The sequence below is a fragment of the Fusarium odoratissimum genome (assembly GCF_000260195.1).
Source record: "Fusarium odoratissimum NRRL 54006 unplaced genomic scaffold supercont1.11, whole genome shotgun sequence".
Lineage (NCBI taxonomy): Eukaryota > Fungi > Ascomycota > Sordariomycetes > Hypocreales > Nectriaceae > Fusarium > Fusarium odoratissimum.
Window position 1 is genome coordinate 1,381,003 of NW_022158697.1, and position 14,724 is coordinate 1,395,726.

The 14,724-nt window shown below is 49.3% G+C and overlaps 6 protein-coding genes across 13 annotated transcripts; 3 read left to right on the forward strand and 3 right to left on the reverse strand.

Annotated features, from left to right (window-relative positions):
• Nucleotides 1–679: 679 nt before the first annotated feature.
• On the reverse strand, nt 680–4,277 carry FOIG_07935 (uncharacterized protein). Its single transcript, XM_031207710.1, has 2 exons — nt 3,469–4,277; nt 680–3,412 (listed from the first exon to the last, which is right to left on the reverse strand). Exons 1-2 carry the CDS (start codon nt 3,497–3,499, stop codon nt 942–944), a joined length of 2,502 nt encoding a protein of 833 aa, XP_031063243.1. The 5' UTR covers nt 3,500–4,277; the 3' UTR covers nt 680–941.
• Nucleotides 4,278–4,306: 29 nt separating this feature from the next.
• On the forward strand, nt 4,307–5,978 carry FOIG_07936 (uncharacterized protein). The gene is made up of 3 exons (XM_031207711.1): nt 4,307–4,760; nt 4,821–5,035; nt 5,095–5,978. The coding sequence occupies exons 1-3, from the start codon at nt 4,686–4,688 to the stop codon at nt 5,651–5,653; spliced, it is 849 nt and encodes a 282-aa protein (XP_031063244.1). The 5' UTR covers nt 4,307–4,685; the 3' UTR covers nt 5,654–5,978.
• A 772-nt stretch (nt 5,979–6,750) lies between these two features.
• Nucleotides 6,751–8,853, forward strand: FOIG_07937 (ribonucleoside-diphosphate reductase subunit M2). 2 transcript variants are annotated; one of them, XM_031207712.1, is made up of 3 exons: nt 6,751–7,149; nt 7,224–7,478; nt 7,547–8,853. In XM_031207712.1, the coding sequence occupies exons 1-3, from the start codon at nt 7,120–7,122 to the stop codon at nt 8,489–8,491; spliced, it is 1,230 nt and encodes a 409-aa protein (XP_031063245.1). In that variant the 5' UTR covers nt 6,751–7,119; the 3' UTR covers nt 8,492–8,853. The 2 variants fall into 2 exon arrangements, with proteins under 2 accessions (XP_031063245.1, XP_031063246.1); XM_031207713.1 differs by having other exon boundaries at nt 7,224–8,853.
• Nucleotides 8,758–9,853, reverse strand: FOIG_07938 (uncharacterized protein). Of its 2 annotated transcripts, none has more exons than XM_031207714.1 (2): nt 9,537–9,853; nt 8,758–9,486 (listed from the first exon to the last, which is right to left on the reverse strand). In XM_031207714.1, exons 1-2 carry the CDS (start codon nt 9,606–9,608, stop codon nt 9,133–9,135), a joined length of 426 nt encoding a protein of 141 aa, XP_031063247.1. In that variant the 5' UTR covers nt 9,609–9,853; the 3' UTR covers nt 8,758–9,132. The 2 variants fall into 2 exon arrangements, with proteins under 2 accessions (XP_031063247.1, XP_031063248.1); XM_031207715.1 differs by having other exon boundaries at nt 9,123–9,486; nt 9,552–9,838.
• Nucleotides 9,854–10,653: 800 nt separating this feature from the next.
• On the forward strand, nt 10,654–12,374 carry FOIG_07939 (uncharacterized protein; the record flags this gene model as incomplete). Of its 4 annotated transcripts, none has more annotated exons than XM_031207718.1 (3): nt 10,654–10,953; nt 11,009–11,553; nt 11,600–12,374. In XM_031207718.1, the coding sequence occupies exons 2-3, from the start codon at nt 11,017–11,019 to the stop codon at nt 12,332–12,334; spliced, it is 1,272 nt and encodes a 423-aa protein (XP_031063251.1). In that variant the 5' UTR covers nt 10,654–10,953; nt 11,009–11,016. The 4 variants fall into 4 exon arrangements, with proteins under 4 accessions (XP_031063251.1, XP_031063252.1, XP_031063250.1 ...); XM_031207719.1 differs by having other exon boundaries at nt 11,009–11,526; XM_031207717.1 differs by having other exon boundaries at nt 10,654–10,851; nt 11,015–11,526.
• Nucleotides 12,375–12,514: 140 nt separating this feature from the next.
• FOIG_07940 (uncharacterized protein) lies at nt 12,515–14,487 on the reverse strand. 3 transcript variants are annotated; one of them, XM_031207722.1, is made up of 5 exons: nt 14,338–14,487; nt 14,171–14,213; nt 13,850–14,118; nt 13,550–13,784; nt 12,515–13,492 (listed from the first exon to the last, which is right to left on the reverse strand). In XM_031207722.1, the coding sequence occupies exons 3-5, from the start codon at nt 13,982–13,984 to the stop codon at nt 12,708–12,710; spliced, it is 1,155 nt and encodes a 384-aa protein (XP_031063255.1). In that variant the 5' UTR covers nt 13,985–14,118; nt 14,171–14,213; nt 14,338–14,487; the 3' UTR covers nt 12,515–12,707. The 3 variants fall into 3 exon arrangements, with proteins under 3 accessions (XP_031063255.1, XP_031063254.1, XP_031063253.1); XM_031207721.1 differs by having other exon boundaries at nt 14,171–14,487; XM_031207720.1 differs by having other exon boundaries at nt 13,850–14,487.
• Between the last annotated feature and the right edge of the window lie 237 nt (nt 14,488–14,724).

A 14,724-nucleotide genomic window follows, 5' to 3' on the forward strand; every position in this document is an offset into this window, starting at 1 on the left:
CGAAACTAGCTTCTGGTTCAGGGAAGAATCAGTGAAACGATACAAAAGACAGAAGATTCGATTGGCTGTGCGAACAAAATTACATACTAGGGACTACATATACCTCCTCTGTGGCTCATTGAAATACTGATACTCGTTAATGCTGTCAATTATGCCTCATGTGTGACTAGCTTTTTTGCTTCGTATGTGACGGGAACATCTGTTTTGTTATACTGATTTCACGCATACATAAGCCGAGAAGTTGATGAAGACCGTTCCAGAGAATAGTAGCGTACAAAGAGTATCTCAGTTATCTTAACGCTCTAATACAGTTATTGTAGCAGAGCTAGTATGGGAAAACGAAAACAACACAACGAGGAATCCATCACTATCTTTGATGAAGAGATACAAAAGATGACACAGCTAACGATAGTTGAATCTGTTACTTTTCTCTTGTTAAGACAGACCTGCAGCTGTCGTGGATTATATTTACCCCTGAAATCAGCCATCTTCTCAATTAACACCAGGACTTCCATTGACCCATTTAGATCATCATAACGGGTCTGTCTAATAAACAGACAGTAGATCAATGTCTGACACAAGTGGGTCGCTCTGGTTAGCGATCCCGTGAGGCATCAAAGTGAACTGCTTGAGTATTTACCAGTCAGGGGCATGGTGACTTTGCATTTGTGAGATTTGAATCCGTGTCAGAGCATGGGTCTTCCATATAGACATGCGAAAGAGCAGCCGCCCACACAGCATGAATCATCACCACAAACATCTCAAATCGGATAACAGTCCAGGCCAAACAAAGTGGCGATAACGGTCGCTTAGCAATTAGATACCTACCCTAGCTCATTGTTTGCCAAAACTATAGTATCCCACACAAGGCTCCGTTGCAATGCTCCCCTGTTCCTATAAATAACAAATAGTACACATGAAATCACTTCTCCACAGATCCCTTAATGGTTAGCATTCTTGGTGACAGACTGTAAGTAGTCCAGCAAAAACGTGCGTTCGGCTGGCGAGATGGGCGTCTGACTACCACGACGAGAAGGCGGGCCGGCAGGGTCCTCAACTCCAGAGGCCAAAGAAGCAAGACGAGACCTAGGCGTTCCAGCAATGACCTCCTTGCCCTTGGCTGCCTCCAAACTAGCAGGGGATGGCTGCTTGCCAAAGAGTGACAGCAGTTCTCTCTTCTGAGCGGGACCAGACTCGCGACGACGATTTACAGCAGGGAATGCTTGTGCAATGCTGGGGCTGATGCCAGCACCTGCAGGCTGCAAGTGGCTAGACAATCCACTTGGCGAGGCAAAAGAAGTCTGAGGAGATGCTGATGCTCCACCGATGCCAAATAATTGTTCGCCCTGACCTCGCTGAAGAATACGGGTAGGCTGAGTAGGCTGCGAGGCAGCTGGTGCATGTGCTTGGGCACCATATTGTTGCGAATAACCCGCTGTTCCTTGAGATCCAGGTGTGCCGGTTTGAGTAGGCCGTTGTTGTAGTGATAGGCCATCCATTGACGGGAGCGGGTTGGGGTCAGCGGGGGCTTGTTGGGGAATATTGGCCCTGAAATTGTCTCCGCCAACTGAACGCAGAAGTTCACTCATCATACTGCCAGGAGCAGGCTGTCCAGCGGGCTGGGGTCCTTGTGCAGGGTGCTGATTCTGGTCGTCCTTGCGAAACATGCCTAGCAGAGCAGAACGGTGATTGTCGGCAGGTGGCCCAACCTTTGAGCCTGGCAGCTCCTTAGGACTTGGCCCCGAGCGGTCTTGGCCTCCCACAGGGCCGGCCGCATGAGGGACTTGCTGAGGAACTTGTTGCGCTTGTGCTCCGCCTAGGTTACTATACACGGGTCCTTGGCTCTGTGCTGGGAAGCCAGGAGGGAACGGAGCTTGTTGAGGCTTCTGCTGTACCTGTGGCGCGGTATTACCGCCCTTGAAAGCATTCAGGAGGGCCATGGACTGGCCGTTCAAAGGTTGTGGTCTCGGCTGCCCAGGTGCATTGAGAGGTTGCTGAGGCATCTGGCCGGGGTGGCCATATTGCGCTTGCTGCTGATTAAGGAACTGACCAGGCACGGGGTTGTGGTTGGGTTGATTAACGTCCTGGAATACACTCCTGTTGAAAACAGCCCTTTCTACCTGGGGGGGCAATGGCTGAGGATGCACCAGAGGAGCCTGGTTGCTCTTATACTGACCCTCCTGGATAGAGTATTGCTGATTATATAGCTGAGGATTGCCAACCTGCTGTCCTAGTCCCATGTTCCAGTGAGCACCTTGGTTAGGCGTGTACGGGAATGGCGGCGGTGGCTGCTGAGTATTTGTGGATGGCATCTGGTGAAGATTATGGTGATGCGGTGTATGAGGTTGAGGAGCGTTGGTAACTGTGTGATCAAGAGGAGTCTGAGGATAGTGAGCACCAGCCTGCGGCATGGCGTTAGGAGGGCCGTCTTTGGCTTGGAGGATAGAAAGTAATGCACTTCCTTTATCCTGTTGAGCCGGAGCCGGAGCAGAAACGCCTTGCAACCCTTGAGTGGGAGGTTGCACCTTCAACAAACGTTGTAACTCCTGTGTGGCGCCTGCGAGCGTCTCTATCGCCGGGCCTTGGTCCGTAGTTTCGGCGCCAGTATCGTTCCATGCTTCGTCTTCGTATTGGGCTTCGCTGATAGGTCCATAACCTTGTGAGCTGTTTGCGGCTCTCCTTGCTTCAATCTTCTTCTGCGCCATAACCCATTTCTTCAGCGGCACCAAGAACGGTGCCACCATATAAAACTTGTTAGCATTAGGTGCAGTGTTGGCATCGTTCGCTTGGCCATTCTTGCGGCGGAAGGCTGGTAGTTCCGATAGCTTATACCACTGGATTTTACTGATTTCCTTCCTGGTCTTGGGTTCAAATACGGTGTCCATTGGGACATCTCGAAAGACGTAAAGCCTCATATGCTGTTCGCGCATCGAGATCTCAATGTACTTTGGTTTATGTTCGGTGGGTACCAGGCCAGCAGCTCGAAGGTCCAAACCGGTCTCTTCATATACCTCACGAACGGCGCAATCCAGATCATCTTCGTCCTTATTGATCTTTCCTCGTGGGAAACTCCAGTTGGCTCCCTTCTTCCATCCCTTGACCAGGACTGTCGAATCCATGGCCTCGTTCAGCATGATAGCACCTCGTACAGGAACACGAGTCTTGTACTCCAAAAACTCCTCAAACGCTTTGGTGTGATTCTCGACAGAAAAGCTGGCCAATAAGGGACAATGCTGGAAGATTCGTAGACAAAAAGTTCGCAGGGTCATGGACGGCAGAGTCGGGTCAAGTGGACGGATGAAATCCTCGTAGAACCACTGAGCTTCTTCGACCTGGAAGCATATTCGAGCGACGGAGGAGAGATCCTCCTGGGGAAGGTTGATGATGAAGCGGACGCAGAGGTCGTCCAGCCCTAGGTTGGTTGCGTTAGTCCTTGCTCGCAACCGCGCAGCACCCACCAACACATACAATCCTCTAACTGCATTTGTGATCCAGACATGATGGTGATGTTGGAGTCACACGGCTCATGCTATGGTAGATGTATTTAATATTCGGTTGTTGTTTTTCTCTTATGTTTGTTGACGCCTTTTCAAGACTTTGCGAGACGATAATGCGAACGTAGCTGCGAAGGCAAGCTGACCATGATTGAAGTGCGAAAGCCAAGATAATGCAGAGGAACGACTGCGACAAGCGAAAAGACGCGAGCGGTGGTCGAAGAGGGAGAGGAAAGCTAGGTCACTCGAGAAGCTACCGAAGATAGGAACGCTGTACGAAGTGAACGTGAACGAGTCTCAGTAGAATGCAACGTCTCTTTGAGGACACGCGGGGTCGAGGCGGCAGTGCAAAGGCCGAGATGGTGGATTTCGGATGTGATTTGTTGTTGGTGTTGTTGTCAGGTTTGGACTGATAGCATTGGATCGCAATGAGACCAGCGAGGTCAAAGACCCATTCTCATTCGCGCCTTAGGTACCCTGCCTTTGGCTGAGGTGCCCGCTTTCAGGCAGGTCCAGTGCTTCGTGAGATGGAGCCCAGTCTCCAAGTCAGAGGGAGCTAGCTGCTGAGCCACGATTGCGATCACTCGCCACAGATTAGCTCGATCGCTGTGGCGGTGCAACGCCGTTCATGATAGTCCAACTCAGTTTCTCCTAACAGGTTCCCTCCCGTCTAGAGTTGCATGGACGTTTCAGAGGTAATGCTCAATCGCCACTAAAGAATATGCCAGCGCATGTGCATGATCAGCATTGCAGCAGTGGTTTAACCGGTTTTGTTGAGCTAAAAGTCTACGTATGAATGCTTCTAGACTGCAGGGGCCGCCAATATTACATCATCGGTCACAGCACCGACTGGGCTCCCTCACCATGGACATCATAAATACTTGAAAACAAGTAATTGACCGACCAGCCGCACAGGAAAGTCACTACAAGCGCAAAGAGTGGTCATTCTTTCAGGACCTTGTCCTCCCCTTATTTAATAAGAGAAGCACCCTCTCATTGTCTTGGCTCGTCCAATCTTCGTCTCGGAATTTCAAGCAGTGACATACATTCTTGTTAGTGGAGTGGTCTTGTCTTTGATCATACTCCCGCCTCTGCCAAGCTCGTCGCTTCAGCAATATTAAGAAGACCAACGACCTCGTCCCGGGTCGCACAACGACTTATTTAAGCGAAGTACTGCTCTTGCTATAAAACATGGCATCACTTGTCGCAAAGCTCGTCACCAAGAAGATCTTGGGAGAGACTGTCCAGAACAAATTTGGAACTGAGGTATGAAAGCATCGACTCAACCTATTGTTTAGACCCGGCAAACTAACGCGTCATTCACAGGATCCCTACTTTGAGCATGTCCCAGCTACTCGCCTAGATGGAACGCCTACTGGCAAAGTTAAAAAGCGAAAGAAGGCTCTTCCTCCAGGCATTTCCGAAAATGATGGCAAAGTCTTGACCAAGGTCAAGCGCCGAGCTTACCGTCTCGACCTGGCTCTTTTCAGTTGCTGCGGCATCCGATTTGGCTGGGGTAGCGTTTTGGGATTTATCCCTGCGTAAGTTTGATCTCCAATCCCAAATTGGGTTTCCATCGAAGCTAACATGGACTTTATAGAATTGGTGACGTTTTGGATATGTTGCTTGCCCTTTTGGTTATGAGGACCTGCATGAAGATCGATGGTGGGCTGCCAACCTCTGTCAAGTCCAGGATGATGTTCAATATCATCATCGACTTTGTCGTTGGAATTGTGCCCTTTGTTGGAGACATAGCCGACGCGGCTTTCAAAGCCAATACTCGCAATGCTGCACTTCTTGAGCAACACTTGCGTGAGGAAGGACGCAAGAACTTGAAGAAGAGCGGATTGCCAGTGCCAGCCATTGACCCCAGCGATCCTGAACAATTTGATCGACTTCAGGCCCAGGATCCACCAGAGTATGTGTCAAACCCACCATCGCGAAATCCCTCCATGTCGGAGCGTCGTCGACACAGCCGCAGTCGCAGCCGAGATCGCCGCCGTGATGATCGTCCCATCGAGCCGGAACCGGCACGAGTCCGCGAGAGCCGCGGATTCTTTGGTCGCAGCAGAGCTCAACCACACGATATTGAAACAGGTGAAGCTGAGCGTGGGTCCCGAAGTCAAAGATCACAGCGACGAGATAGAGACCGACGCTAAAGTCGGCAACTCGGATTTACGTGGACGGCGAGGGAAATGAAGAGAAAGGAAATAGACCGACCACGCTGACGGAAGGGCGGGCCCCTATGAGTCAGGATTATTATGATGGGGTGAGGATATTTGGTAATGCTTGTATGATCGGAAGATGGAGACGCGTTTCATTGTCGTGTTGTCTATGAATGATGTTCAGTATGGACACCTACCTTACCTTACGAATCTATGAGGCGCCATGACACTTATTGATTGATAAAGTGGGTTGCAGTCGTGCGTGGGTTGTAATCCTCGAATTAAAATAGAGAATAAGATCTGATAACTTTACTTGGCATTTTCATTGACCAAGCAACTGACTCGAGTGGAACCGTGACAGAGATGAACAATAATCTTGAAGCCTCCGATCTAGGACTCTAAGGGGTTTCAATTTGAATACGGTCTCACCTTGGCCTGGTCCAAGCTGATCTGAATTTAGTTGCAACTTTGGGGACTGCGGATAGCAAAAGGGAGCTCGTAGGAGGCGTTCCATCCCTGAGCCTATCACGTCAGCTTCAGGGCCCAGGCCGGAACGCGGTGTAACCCCAGGAACGCGTTTCTCACCCTGGGAGTGAAGTTGAGTTACGGGGAAAGTTCGTAGCAGTTCAATGGCGCTTGTAGCAGTTGCAGAAAAGGTTCAATGGCCATCATTTCTGCATGAATCTGATCTCGGTGCACGGTAGGACCTCATCATGACTTCTCCCACCTGGCATAGGTACCTTAGTCTCATGAGTTCTGTCCCGCCTCGCACCACTATCATGCCCTGGCCACAGCCCATTTCGCATACATTGGCCCAACGACGTGAACAAGGGAGGCCACCTCATGAACGGATCTTCACGCCAAAGTGTGCTGATTGATAAAAGATGCCCATGACGTTAATCCTGACAAAGTCTGAATCATCACTCCCTGCAATAAAGCAGGTACCGTGCAAGGACAGTGGAGCAATTGAGAGAAACACGAAGTACAGCACTTGAACCATACCAAAGAAGAACGTGAATCTGCCTAAAACGCGAATCTACGCGTCTCACTTGCTTGATTCATCCTGGTGGCTGGATGTTCTCATGGTACCAGCTCCAGCACTAGCGCCTTGGGTGCTGCCAGTAGCAGTCCGAATGGCGCCGAAAAGCCCCTGGTTCACCCAGTGACGCGCAGCGGCACCCCTGCCCTGACGCAGTAAAAGTACTTTAAAATGGCCCGCTATTTGTATTGCCCAGCGCGACCTGACGCGCTTTAGCTCCACGTGACAGCGCATCAAGACTTATACAAAAGCCCATCGCCTTCATCCCATTCTTTACTTTGGACCAGACCATCACCACCGCAACCCACAATACCTCAACCTCAAGAGCTTCACGCATATACAAAGCCTTTGTCTTGTTTCCGTATTGCTCTGATCAACCTAATTCTACTTCTCTCCCTCAGACACTCACACTCACAATACAATGGCTGCGCAAATCACTCCTTCGAAGCAGGTATGTGACGTCCCAAGTGCACGCAGCTGCACATACCCACCAAAGCCAATTCATTGCTAACACGCTCACCATAGGCTGCTTCCGCCATTGAGAACTTCAACATGGAGTCTCCAGTCAAGAAGCTCGACTTCGGCGCCGCCAACAAGGAGAACGAGCCTTTGAACAAGTCCCTCGATACCACCGACCTCAAGACAAAGATTGTCGAAGAGCCCAAGAAGGAGGAGATCAAGGCCGCTGTTGCTCCTGGCATCAAGTCTGAGGAGGCCGATGAGCCTCTCCTTCAGGAGAACCCCCAACGTTTCGTTCTCTTTCCCATCAAGTACCATGAGGTATGTGACGCGTTTTGACGCGTAAAGTGGTCACCCCACACGCGACCCATGCTAACAGACCATGATAGATTTGGCAAATGTACAAGAAGGCTGAGGCTTCCTTCTGGACTGCTGAGGAGATTGATCTTTCCAAGGATCTCCACGACTGGAACAACCGCCTGACTGCCGATGAGCAGTTCTTCGTCTCTCACATCCTTGCTTTCTTCGCTGCCTCTGATGGTATTGTCAACGAGAACCTCGTCGAGCGATTCAGTGGCGAGGTCCAGATCCCCGAGGCTCGTTGCTTCTACGGCTTCCAGATCATGATGGAGAACATCCACTCCGAGACCTACTCCCTGCTCATTGACACCTACATCAAGGAGCCCGCCCAGCGAACCTACCTCTTTAACGCCATTGAGACCATTCCCTGCATCCGAAAGAAGGCCGACTGGGCCATCCGATGGATCCAGGATAAGGACTCCTCCTTTGCCCAGCGTCTCGTTGCCTTCGCTGCTGTTGAGGGTATCTTCTTCAGTGGTGCCTTCGCCTCTATCTTCTGGCTCAAGAAGCGTGGTCTCATGCCCGGTCTGACCTTCTCCAACGAGCTCATCTCTCGTGATGAGGGTCTTCACACTGACTTTGCCTGCCTCCTCCACTCCCACCTCAAGGGTCGTGCCAGCAAGCAGATGATCCAGGATATCATTACTGACGCTGTCACCATTGAGCAGGAGTTCCTCACTGAGGCTCTTCCCTGTGCCCTTCTCGGCATGAACTCTGACCTCATGAAGCAGTACATTGAGTTCGTCGCTGATCGTCTCCTTGTCGCGCTTGGCAACGAGAAGGTTTACAAGGCCACCAACCCCTTCGACTTCATGGAGAACATCTCCCTTGGTGGCAAGACCAACTTCTTCGAGAAGCGTGTTGCCGACTACCAGAAGGCCGGTGTCCTCCACAGTGCCACTAAGAAGACTGAGGAGGACGAGTCCCCCAAGGGTGAGAACGGCGGTGACTTCACCTTTGATGAGGATTTCTAAGCGTCTCGCCTTGTCGTTTCTCTTTCCTTCGGCCTGGGCAGTTGCTCATTGGCACGCGCACATGTGAACATATACCCTGTTTTACTTCTTGTTTGTACATCTGAATGGGGCCTCGGGACGACGATGCTTGGTTAATACTACGGGTTGGCAAGGTCGCAATCATACTTTGGATCCGGAAGCTGAATTTGCACGGATCGACACGGCGTTAGGGGATCTGGACTCAGGGTGGATGAAAATAGCATTGACGGCTTAATCGTATTTATGGATGACGATATTACTTTACCACTCTCCTAGATAGAGATGAATTGATTAGATTAGTATACTCTTTGATCGTTGCCTGTGACTTTGAGCAAGGTACTTTCATGTTTGTCTTCCCTTAGTCCTCTACTCATGGTTGAAGCTATTGATACTGGACTTTGTAGACTCGCCTGGCTCTTGGTTTCGTGTAGTGAAGAGGGATTTGAGAACGTAAGAAGTCTACAAAGTGGCATCTCTCGAATGAAGACTGCATTTAACAATGCTGCTCTTTTCAAATGTCATATCTGCTGCAAGCTTCATTCCATGGTCATCAATCCTCATATCCACAAATATACATTGAATCTACCAGAAGCACTCAAAACAACTCATCGAGCTCGGATATCTTATTTCTTGCCCTTCTTCTTCTTCTTTCCACCTCCACCCCCTTGTGCCGCCTGCGGTGTCGGCGTAGCAGCTTGTGACTCCTCCGCAGGAGTTGCACCATCGCCATCTACCATTGTCACTTCAGGCACATCCGGCACCGCAGCCATACTCCTTCCTAGCCGACCTAGAGAAGCATGTATCAAACGAGTAACCTCCTGCGCCTTCGTGGTGCGGTACTTGATGGTTGCGCCGCCAATGGGATCGTAGGCCTTGAGGACGAGAGCGCCGCGTGGGGGCTTGGTGACGGGTGTGTCGCCGTCTGCATCGGGTCGCGTAGGGCCAGGTTTGAGCTTGTATGTTGTGGTAATGAGAGTCTATGGTGTTGTGGTTAGCTTGAGGTTGAGTGGTCGGCGCGTGGACGCACGGTGGCAGGACGGGCCTCTAGGAGAGCCATGGACTGGTCGAGCCATTCCTGGCTTGTCTTGAGATACACCATGTCGTCGAGAGTTGTATTATATTGTCTGTCGTGATGCTGAAGGTGATGTCGTGTGCTGGTCCGTTTCGGCTTAAGAATGATCGTGGGCCCAGCTGTGCTTCTGCGTCCGCCTGCAAATAAATATACCCTGAGAAGTCTGATCGTGTATTTGATTATCAATGGCCATAAGAGTCCCAACAGGACGCTTGTAGATGCAATGTCGTTCGCGGTCTTGAAGTGGAGAGTTGAATGAGGTTGGATTTAGAAGGTGGGATATTCTTTGGTGGGGCTCAATGAGGGGCCGGAGCGGCTGAGCGCCACAACACCACGGTACAACAGTCAAATGCCATTTACTTAGTCTTGAAATTCCTCATGTAGTGCCTGAGATAAATTTCATGTTTTGATATCATATAAGTGAGACTGTTTTAATATCAGAGACGCATCATCGTGATATTACACAGACTCAGCCAAGCATGATTGCCACACATAGAGTCATTACGTATGCCCTTCAGCAACAAGTTGATTGGCAAGGCGAGACATCAGAGTGAATACTAATTAATTCTCAATAGACTTCTAGATGTGCGTTTAGTACATATCAACCGTGTCAATTAAACATATCTTAGTGACTCGAGATTATATAGCCTAGCTTGTTTAAGAATTAGGCCTACACCAACTTCCTATCTGCTTCGCAGTCTTCCTTAACCTGAGCCACAAGTATAAGGTAAGTAAGTGATTTTGAGTTGACTTGTGACTACCAAGTTATTATTACCTCAACTCAAGGGTATTCCATCCAATATGCACTTATTAACAGCTATCCACCGCCTTGCTGGGGAAACAGGCATTAGGTACAAGAAAAAGAGGGAACGATAGGCCAATTCCTCCCTAATTTGACTAGAAAGATTGATGAATGAAGCATAGGGGTTTATCAAATACGGCTTCGGACTCAGAGCGTACCCAATAATGAATGAGCCAATGAGACCATAAAACAAACATAAAATAAAGGTATTCTAGGGCAGCAGGCATAGGCCGTCTGTAGGCAGAGGCATAGGCAGCAATCAGGCCCTGGCCATCCAATCATTTGTCTTCATCTCACAACTCAACCAACACCAAGCAATTTGGGCTTTACTCACCTTGGGCCATACAAAAGGCAACCTCCACACAATAAATATCACTTCGTTCTTCTCAATCAACATAAATCTTCACATTCGGTCCCATCAGGCCCACATGGATCAGCCCAAACAAAGAACGATTGCGCATCTCAATGGTAAGTTACCCTCTTGAGCAACGAAATAAAAGAGACGGGATCCATGCTTTCAACAAAACCGTATTGCACAGGATGTAATTATTATGAGGGCGTACTAAGAAGGTAAGTCTGTGAAATCTAGACTCATTGGATCTATCACTAAACTGCTTCCTTTTAGAATTAGCTATGCCTGTTGAGATGATGCATCTCATAACAGATGAGATCTCCTTGCTAAAGGAGCCTTACAAGGGCCTGCTCTACTTGGCACTGGCCTGCAAAAGTCTCAAAGCGATTGTCCTTCCACGTCTGTACGACAAAGATGCAAAAGACTCACTCAAACTCGATCATCAACAGCCCCTAGCTCTTCAATGGGCGACCTGGTTTGGTGCCCTCGAAACAGCAAAAGGCTCCCTGGAAGCTCTAGAGCGGACCGGCACAAATGTCGAAGACAAGATTAACCAGCCTTTCCAAAATGACCGTCTCTACACCTTAAGATACAAGACCGTCCAGAGGATGGGTCCTTTAGGCCCGGCCTATGGGTATTTGCATTGGGGAAGCCGGAGCGGCCTTTTGCACCTAGCCTGCCTGCGTGGGAACACAGCAATCGCCACATTACTATTGGACAATGGTCTCAAACCAAATACGCCAGATGGGAAGAGGCTACCTCCTTTGGCATACGCGTTAAATGAAGATGTGGTAAGTGTTGCAGACGTCTTCGGGTCGGTCGGTAACCTTCAGGGATCTCATGACAAGCTCACTAACACATCAGGCCAAACTGCTCATCAGCAGAGGAGCGGACGTCGATGCCACACACGACACCGACGAAACAGCTTTATGCCATCTCGTTTCTTGGGGACCAATGGATGACTGCGATTGGAGCAAAGAAACCAACATGCCCAAGAGCAAGGGTGCTCTGAATGCTCTGGACACTCGTCACAATCACTTCAGCACTATTCGTTATCTTGTCCAACAGGCCAACGCAGACATATACGCAAATACCATAAGAAACGTCAGTCCCCTACTTTTTGCCATAAACAAGCGATACGTCGAAGCTGTCCAGCTTCTTCTAGAAGCGGGTGCTTCGCCAAATCCGATCAACAGCGAGACAGGTCAGAAGCGGTTATTGCTAGCAGATGCGCTCAAGCGAAACCAGAACCACGAAATTGTTAAAATTTTACTGGAGGCTGGAGCTGAAGCCGACTTTGATACAATGCCAGAAGGTGACCTTTCGCAGGCGCAGGGCGAAGCGCTTCCCATTATGAATCTGATAACGTCACTGAGCAATCCATTATATGCAAAGACAGAAGTTGACATAGCCAAACTTGTCTGTAGGAAGATAAGACACTTTAATAAGGTCATTGATGGGCATACACCGTTGTGGTATTACGTTAGGAAGGGAAGAGGGGATATTGGTCTGGTTTTGATAGAGCATGGAGCATGCCCCAAGTTGGCAAATGTGGAAGTCCGTGAAGATACCGTTCCGAGACTAATCGCACTCGAGTAGTATAGAACTTTAGTACAATCATCAACTATTACTGCCTCGATTCCTTTTCTTTCCCCCTTTATCATAAATGCCTCTAAGTTTGTGTTGCATCATCATAAACTCGATCATTCCCGAGGCCGTATCAGCCTCTGAGTATTTTCAGCGAAGGGAACAATTACATGAACAATGCACCCAAACAAATTAGAAATCATACTATAAGTGAACGCTTTTCTGGTTAGCCCATCGCTGGATAGGCAGTTCTTGTGTAACCTTCATTCTCCTTAAATCTATTTGATCCACTATCTCCGACATTGTCATGATCTACCATAATGCAAGGGTATCTATTATTTACTCCAACCATTTTAACTACTCAGCGTCTTCTCGTTTGCACGACTCAGGCATGAGGATCGGGCAGCCAGAACAACAGCTCCTGGTCAGCCGTAGCGAAGAAGTTGTACCGGGGGTTGAAGGCTAGGACAGCTGCCTCTCTCTTATCAGGCAGTGTCCAGCTCGGTTCCAGAACTTTTTTATCGTTGGGAGCCGCCATAGTATCCCAGACCAGGACATCCTTCTTGGAGCCACTTAGAACATAACGCCCATCGGGAGCGAAACAGCACTCGCCACTGCTCTCTATGTTTGACCAATCTGACGATGAGCTACCACCCGATGCTGTTTCTCCTACAGCCAATCGTCGAGTCCCGCCGTTTGGCTTTTGAAGATATGCTTTCAGTGTGCCTTCGAAAGCGTCCAGGAGGAAGTGGCCATTACCACGAGTCCCAACAAGTAACGACTTTCCATCATTCGAGAATTCAAGTTTTGTCCATCCCTTGTTGAGGCATTGTGAATCTACCTTCCTGCACTGTTCGACAATATCAACCGTCGCAAAAGGAGCCTTGTCATAGTTTCGCGCATCGTAGAGTAATACTGTGCCGCTACTCGTACAGGCGACGGCAAACACGGTTCCAGACGGGTCGTATGCGGTGAGGTAGGGTGATCGAAGAAATAGTTGACCTTGACAGTTCTTAGTTTGTGTGTCCCAGAGGCGCACAGTGTTGTCTTGTGAGCATGAGATGAAGTTGTCGCTGCCCGGGTGAACAGCCAGTGAAGTTACAGGTCCCTCGTGACCTTCAAAGTATCTGATGAATGAATTATCATGTGTGGCAAGATATCGGATAGCGTCTAGAGACAAAAGTCGGTCAGCATTGAATTCATCTTACAGCATGTTGAATGAGTTACCGTTCTGTTTTGTGCTGGCATAGATTATGCTTGAAGCTGTGTGTGTGAATTTGGCCAGTTTCACTCCGTATTTTTTACTGACTAGGCTCTTGTCATGTCTGCCCTCTTTGACGTGGTAGATCTGTATCGTCTCGTCGCTGGCCGAGGCCATGACGAGTTGGCCTTCGTCATCGTAGTCTAGGGACAGTACATGAGGCTGTGGGCGACTGTCCTTGATATCATCACGTCGGAAGAGCTGCATACAGAGTGAGACGGTTAGCCCACCAATAAAGCGTACAGTAGTTTATGTAGGTTTCATACCTTGGTGGGACGAAAGCTGCCTATGACATCGGACAGATTAGACACGGAGGCGGTGGTGCCAATGGTGCGGTGGATGTTAAGCGATGCGCCATTTGGTGTATTAGACCTATCTATATCCATCGGCGTTGAGGACATTATGGACAGAGAAGTGAGGCAATAGCTCAAGGAGTAATATCGAAGAGGTTACTGTGGTAGGTCTGGGACAAAGCCCAGGCGCGTGTGTTGAAAGAGATTGTCGATTGTACGAGTCGCAAAGGGCCGCAGGCAATCTAGAGCCAGGTCAATCTAGTCGCGATAATGGTATGATTGAATATTTCATACAATAGTAAGATTCAAGTAGTTGTGGTGGATGTTTTTGTTGATCCTGATGTCTTGGTTACTCGACTTCTATCATGTTTTGGAGATGGGAAGCTTTTGTCATGGAGCTCCCTTAGCTAGCTGGAGGGGTGTAATTCTGCGGGGTGCGCCATAAGCCACGAGATACGTACCCCGAAAGGTTGGCCAACATAAAGTCGGTCCTTGCCCAGGGGACCATCCTCTCATTCAGTAGGACAGGCTCTGTAACTTAGGTAGATTATATATAGCTATGTACCTTCGACATTCGCTATGGCTTCTTTTAGTGGATTTTGAGACTCGGTATTCAATTGCTATGTATCTGTTCCCCACGCGTATATGAATCCAATAGTTAACGACAACACTCGGTATAATTGAAATCGGAGACGGCATACAAACGCTCGAGCCGTAACAAGCCGCTCAGAGCAAACAGAATCGCCGACCCAGCAGCTAGCTGCCTGTCTCTCCCTTTGGCCCTAGCGTCATACAGTAGCAGTAAATCACCACACTGGCGAATCAGATCCCACCATCGTCCTCCATTT

What these genes read in the sequence shown, in the direction of transcription:
- FOIG_07936 (XM_031207711.1), top strand. Translation starts at nt 4,686, where the DNA reads ATGGCATCACTTGTCGCAAAGCTCGTCACCAAGAAGATCTTGGGAGAG. An exon ending in AGAACAAATTTGGAACTGAG is followed by an intron (nt 4,761 to 4,820) that starts GTATGAAAGCAT and finishes CGTCATTCACAG; the next exon opens with GATCCCTACTTTGAGCATGT. An exon ending in GTTTTGGGATTTATCCCTGC is followed by an intron (nt 5,036 to 5,094) that starts GTAAGTTTGATC and finishes TGGACTTTATAG; the next exon opens with AATTGGTGACGTTTTGGATA.
- FOIG_07938 (XM_031207714.1), bottom strand. Translation starts at nt 9,608, where the DNA reads ATGGTGTATCTCAAGACAAGCCAGGAATGGCTCGACCAGTCCATGGCT. An exon ending in TAGAGGCCCGTCCTGCCACC is followed by an intron (nt 9,487 to 9,536) that starts GTGCGTCCACGC and finishes ACAACACCATAG; the next exon opens with ACTCTCATTACCACAACATA.
- FOIG_07940 (XM_031207722.1), bottom strand. Translation starts at nt 13,984, where the DNA reads ATGTCCTCAACGCCGATGGATATAGATAGGTCTAATACACCAAATGGC. An exon ending in GCAGCTTTCGTCCCACCAAG is followed by an intron (nt 13,785 to 13,849) that starts GTATGAAACCTA and finishes CTCTGTATGCAG; the next exon opens with CTCTTCCGACGTGATGATAT. An exon ending in TGCCAGCACAAAACAGAACG is followed by an intron (nt 13,493 to 13,549) that starts GTAACTCATTCA and finishes TTTTGTCTCTAG; the next exon opens with ACGCTATCCGATATCTTGCC.
- FOIG_07935 (XM_031207710.1), bottom strand. Translation starts at nt 3,499, where the DNA reads ATGTCTGGATCACAAATGCAGTTAGAGGATT. An exon ending in ACAAATGCAGTTAGAGGATT is followed by an intron (nt 3,413 to 3,468) that starts GTATGTGTTGGT and finishes CAACCAACCTAG; the next exon opens with GGCTGGACGACCTCTGCGTC.
- FOIG_07937 (XM_031207712.1), top strand. Translation starts at nt 7,120, where the DNA reads ATGGCTGCGCAAATCACTCCTTCGAAGCAG. An exon ending in AAATCACTCCTTCGAAGCAG is followed by an intron (nt 7,150 to 7,223) that starts GTATGTGACGTC and finishes CGCTCACCATAG; the next exon opens with GCTGCTTCCGCCATTGAGAA. An exon ending in TTCCCATCAAGTACCATGAG is followed by an intron (nt 7,479 to 7,546) that starts GTATGTGACGCG and finishes AGACCATGATAG; the next exon opens with ATTTGGCAAATGTACAAGAA.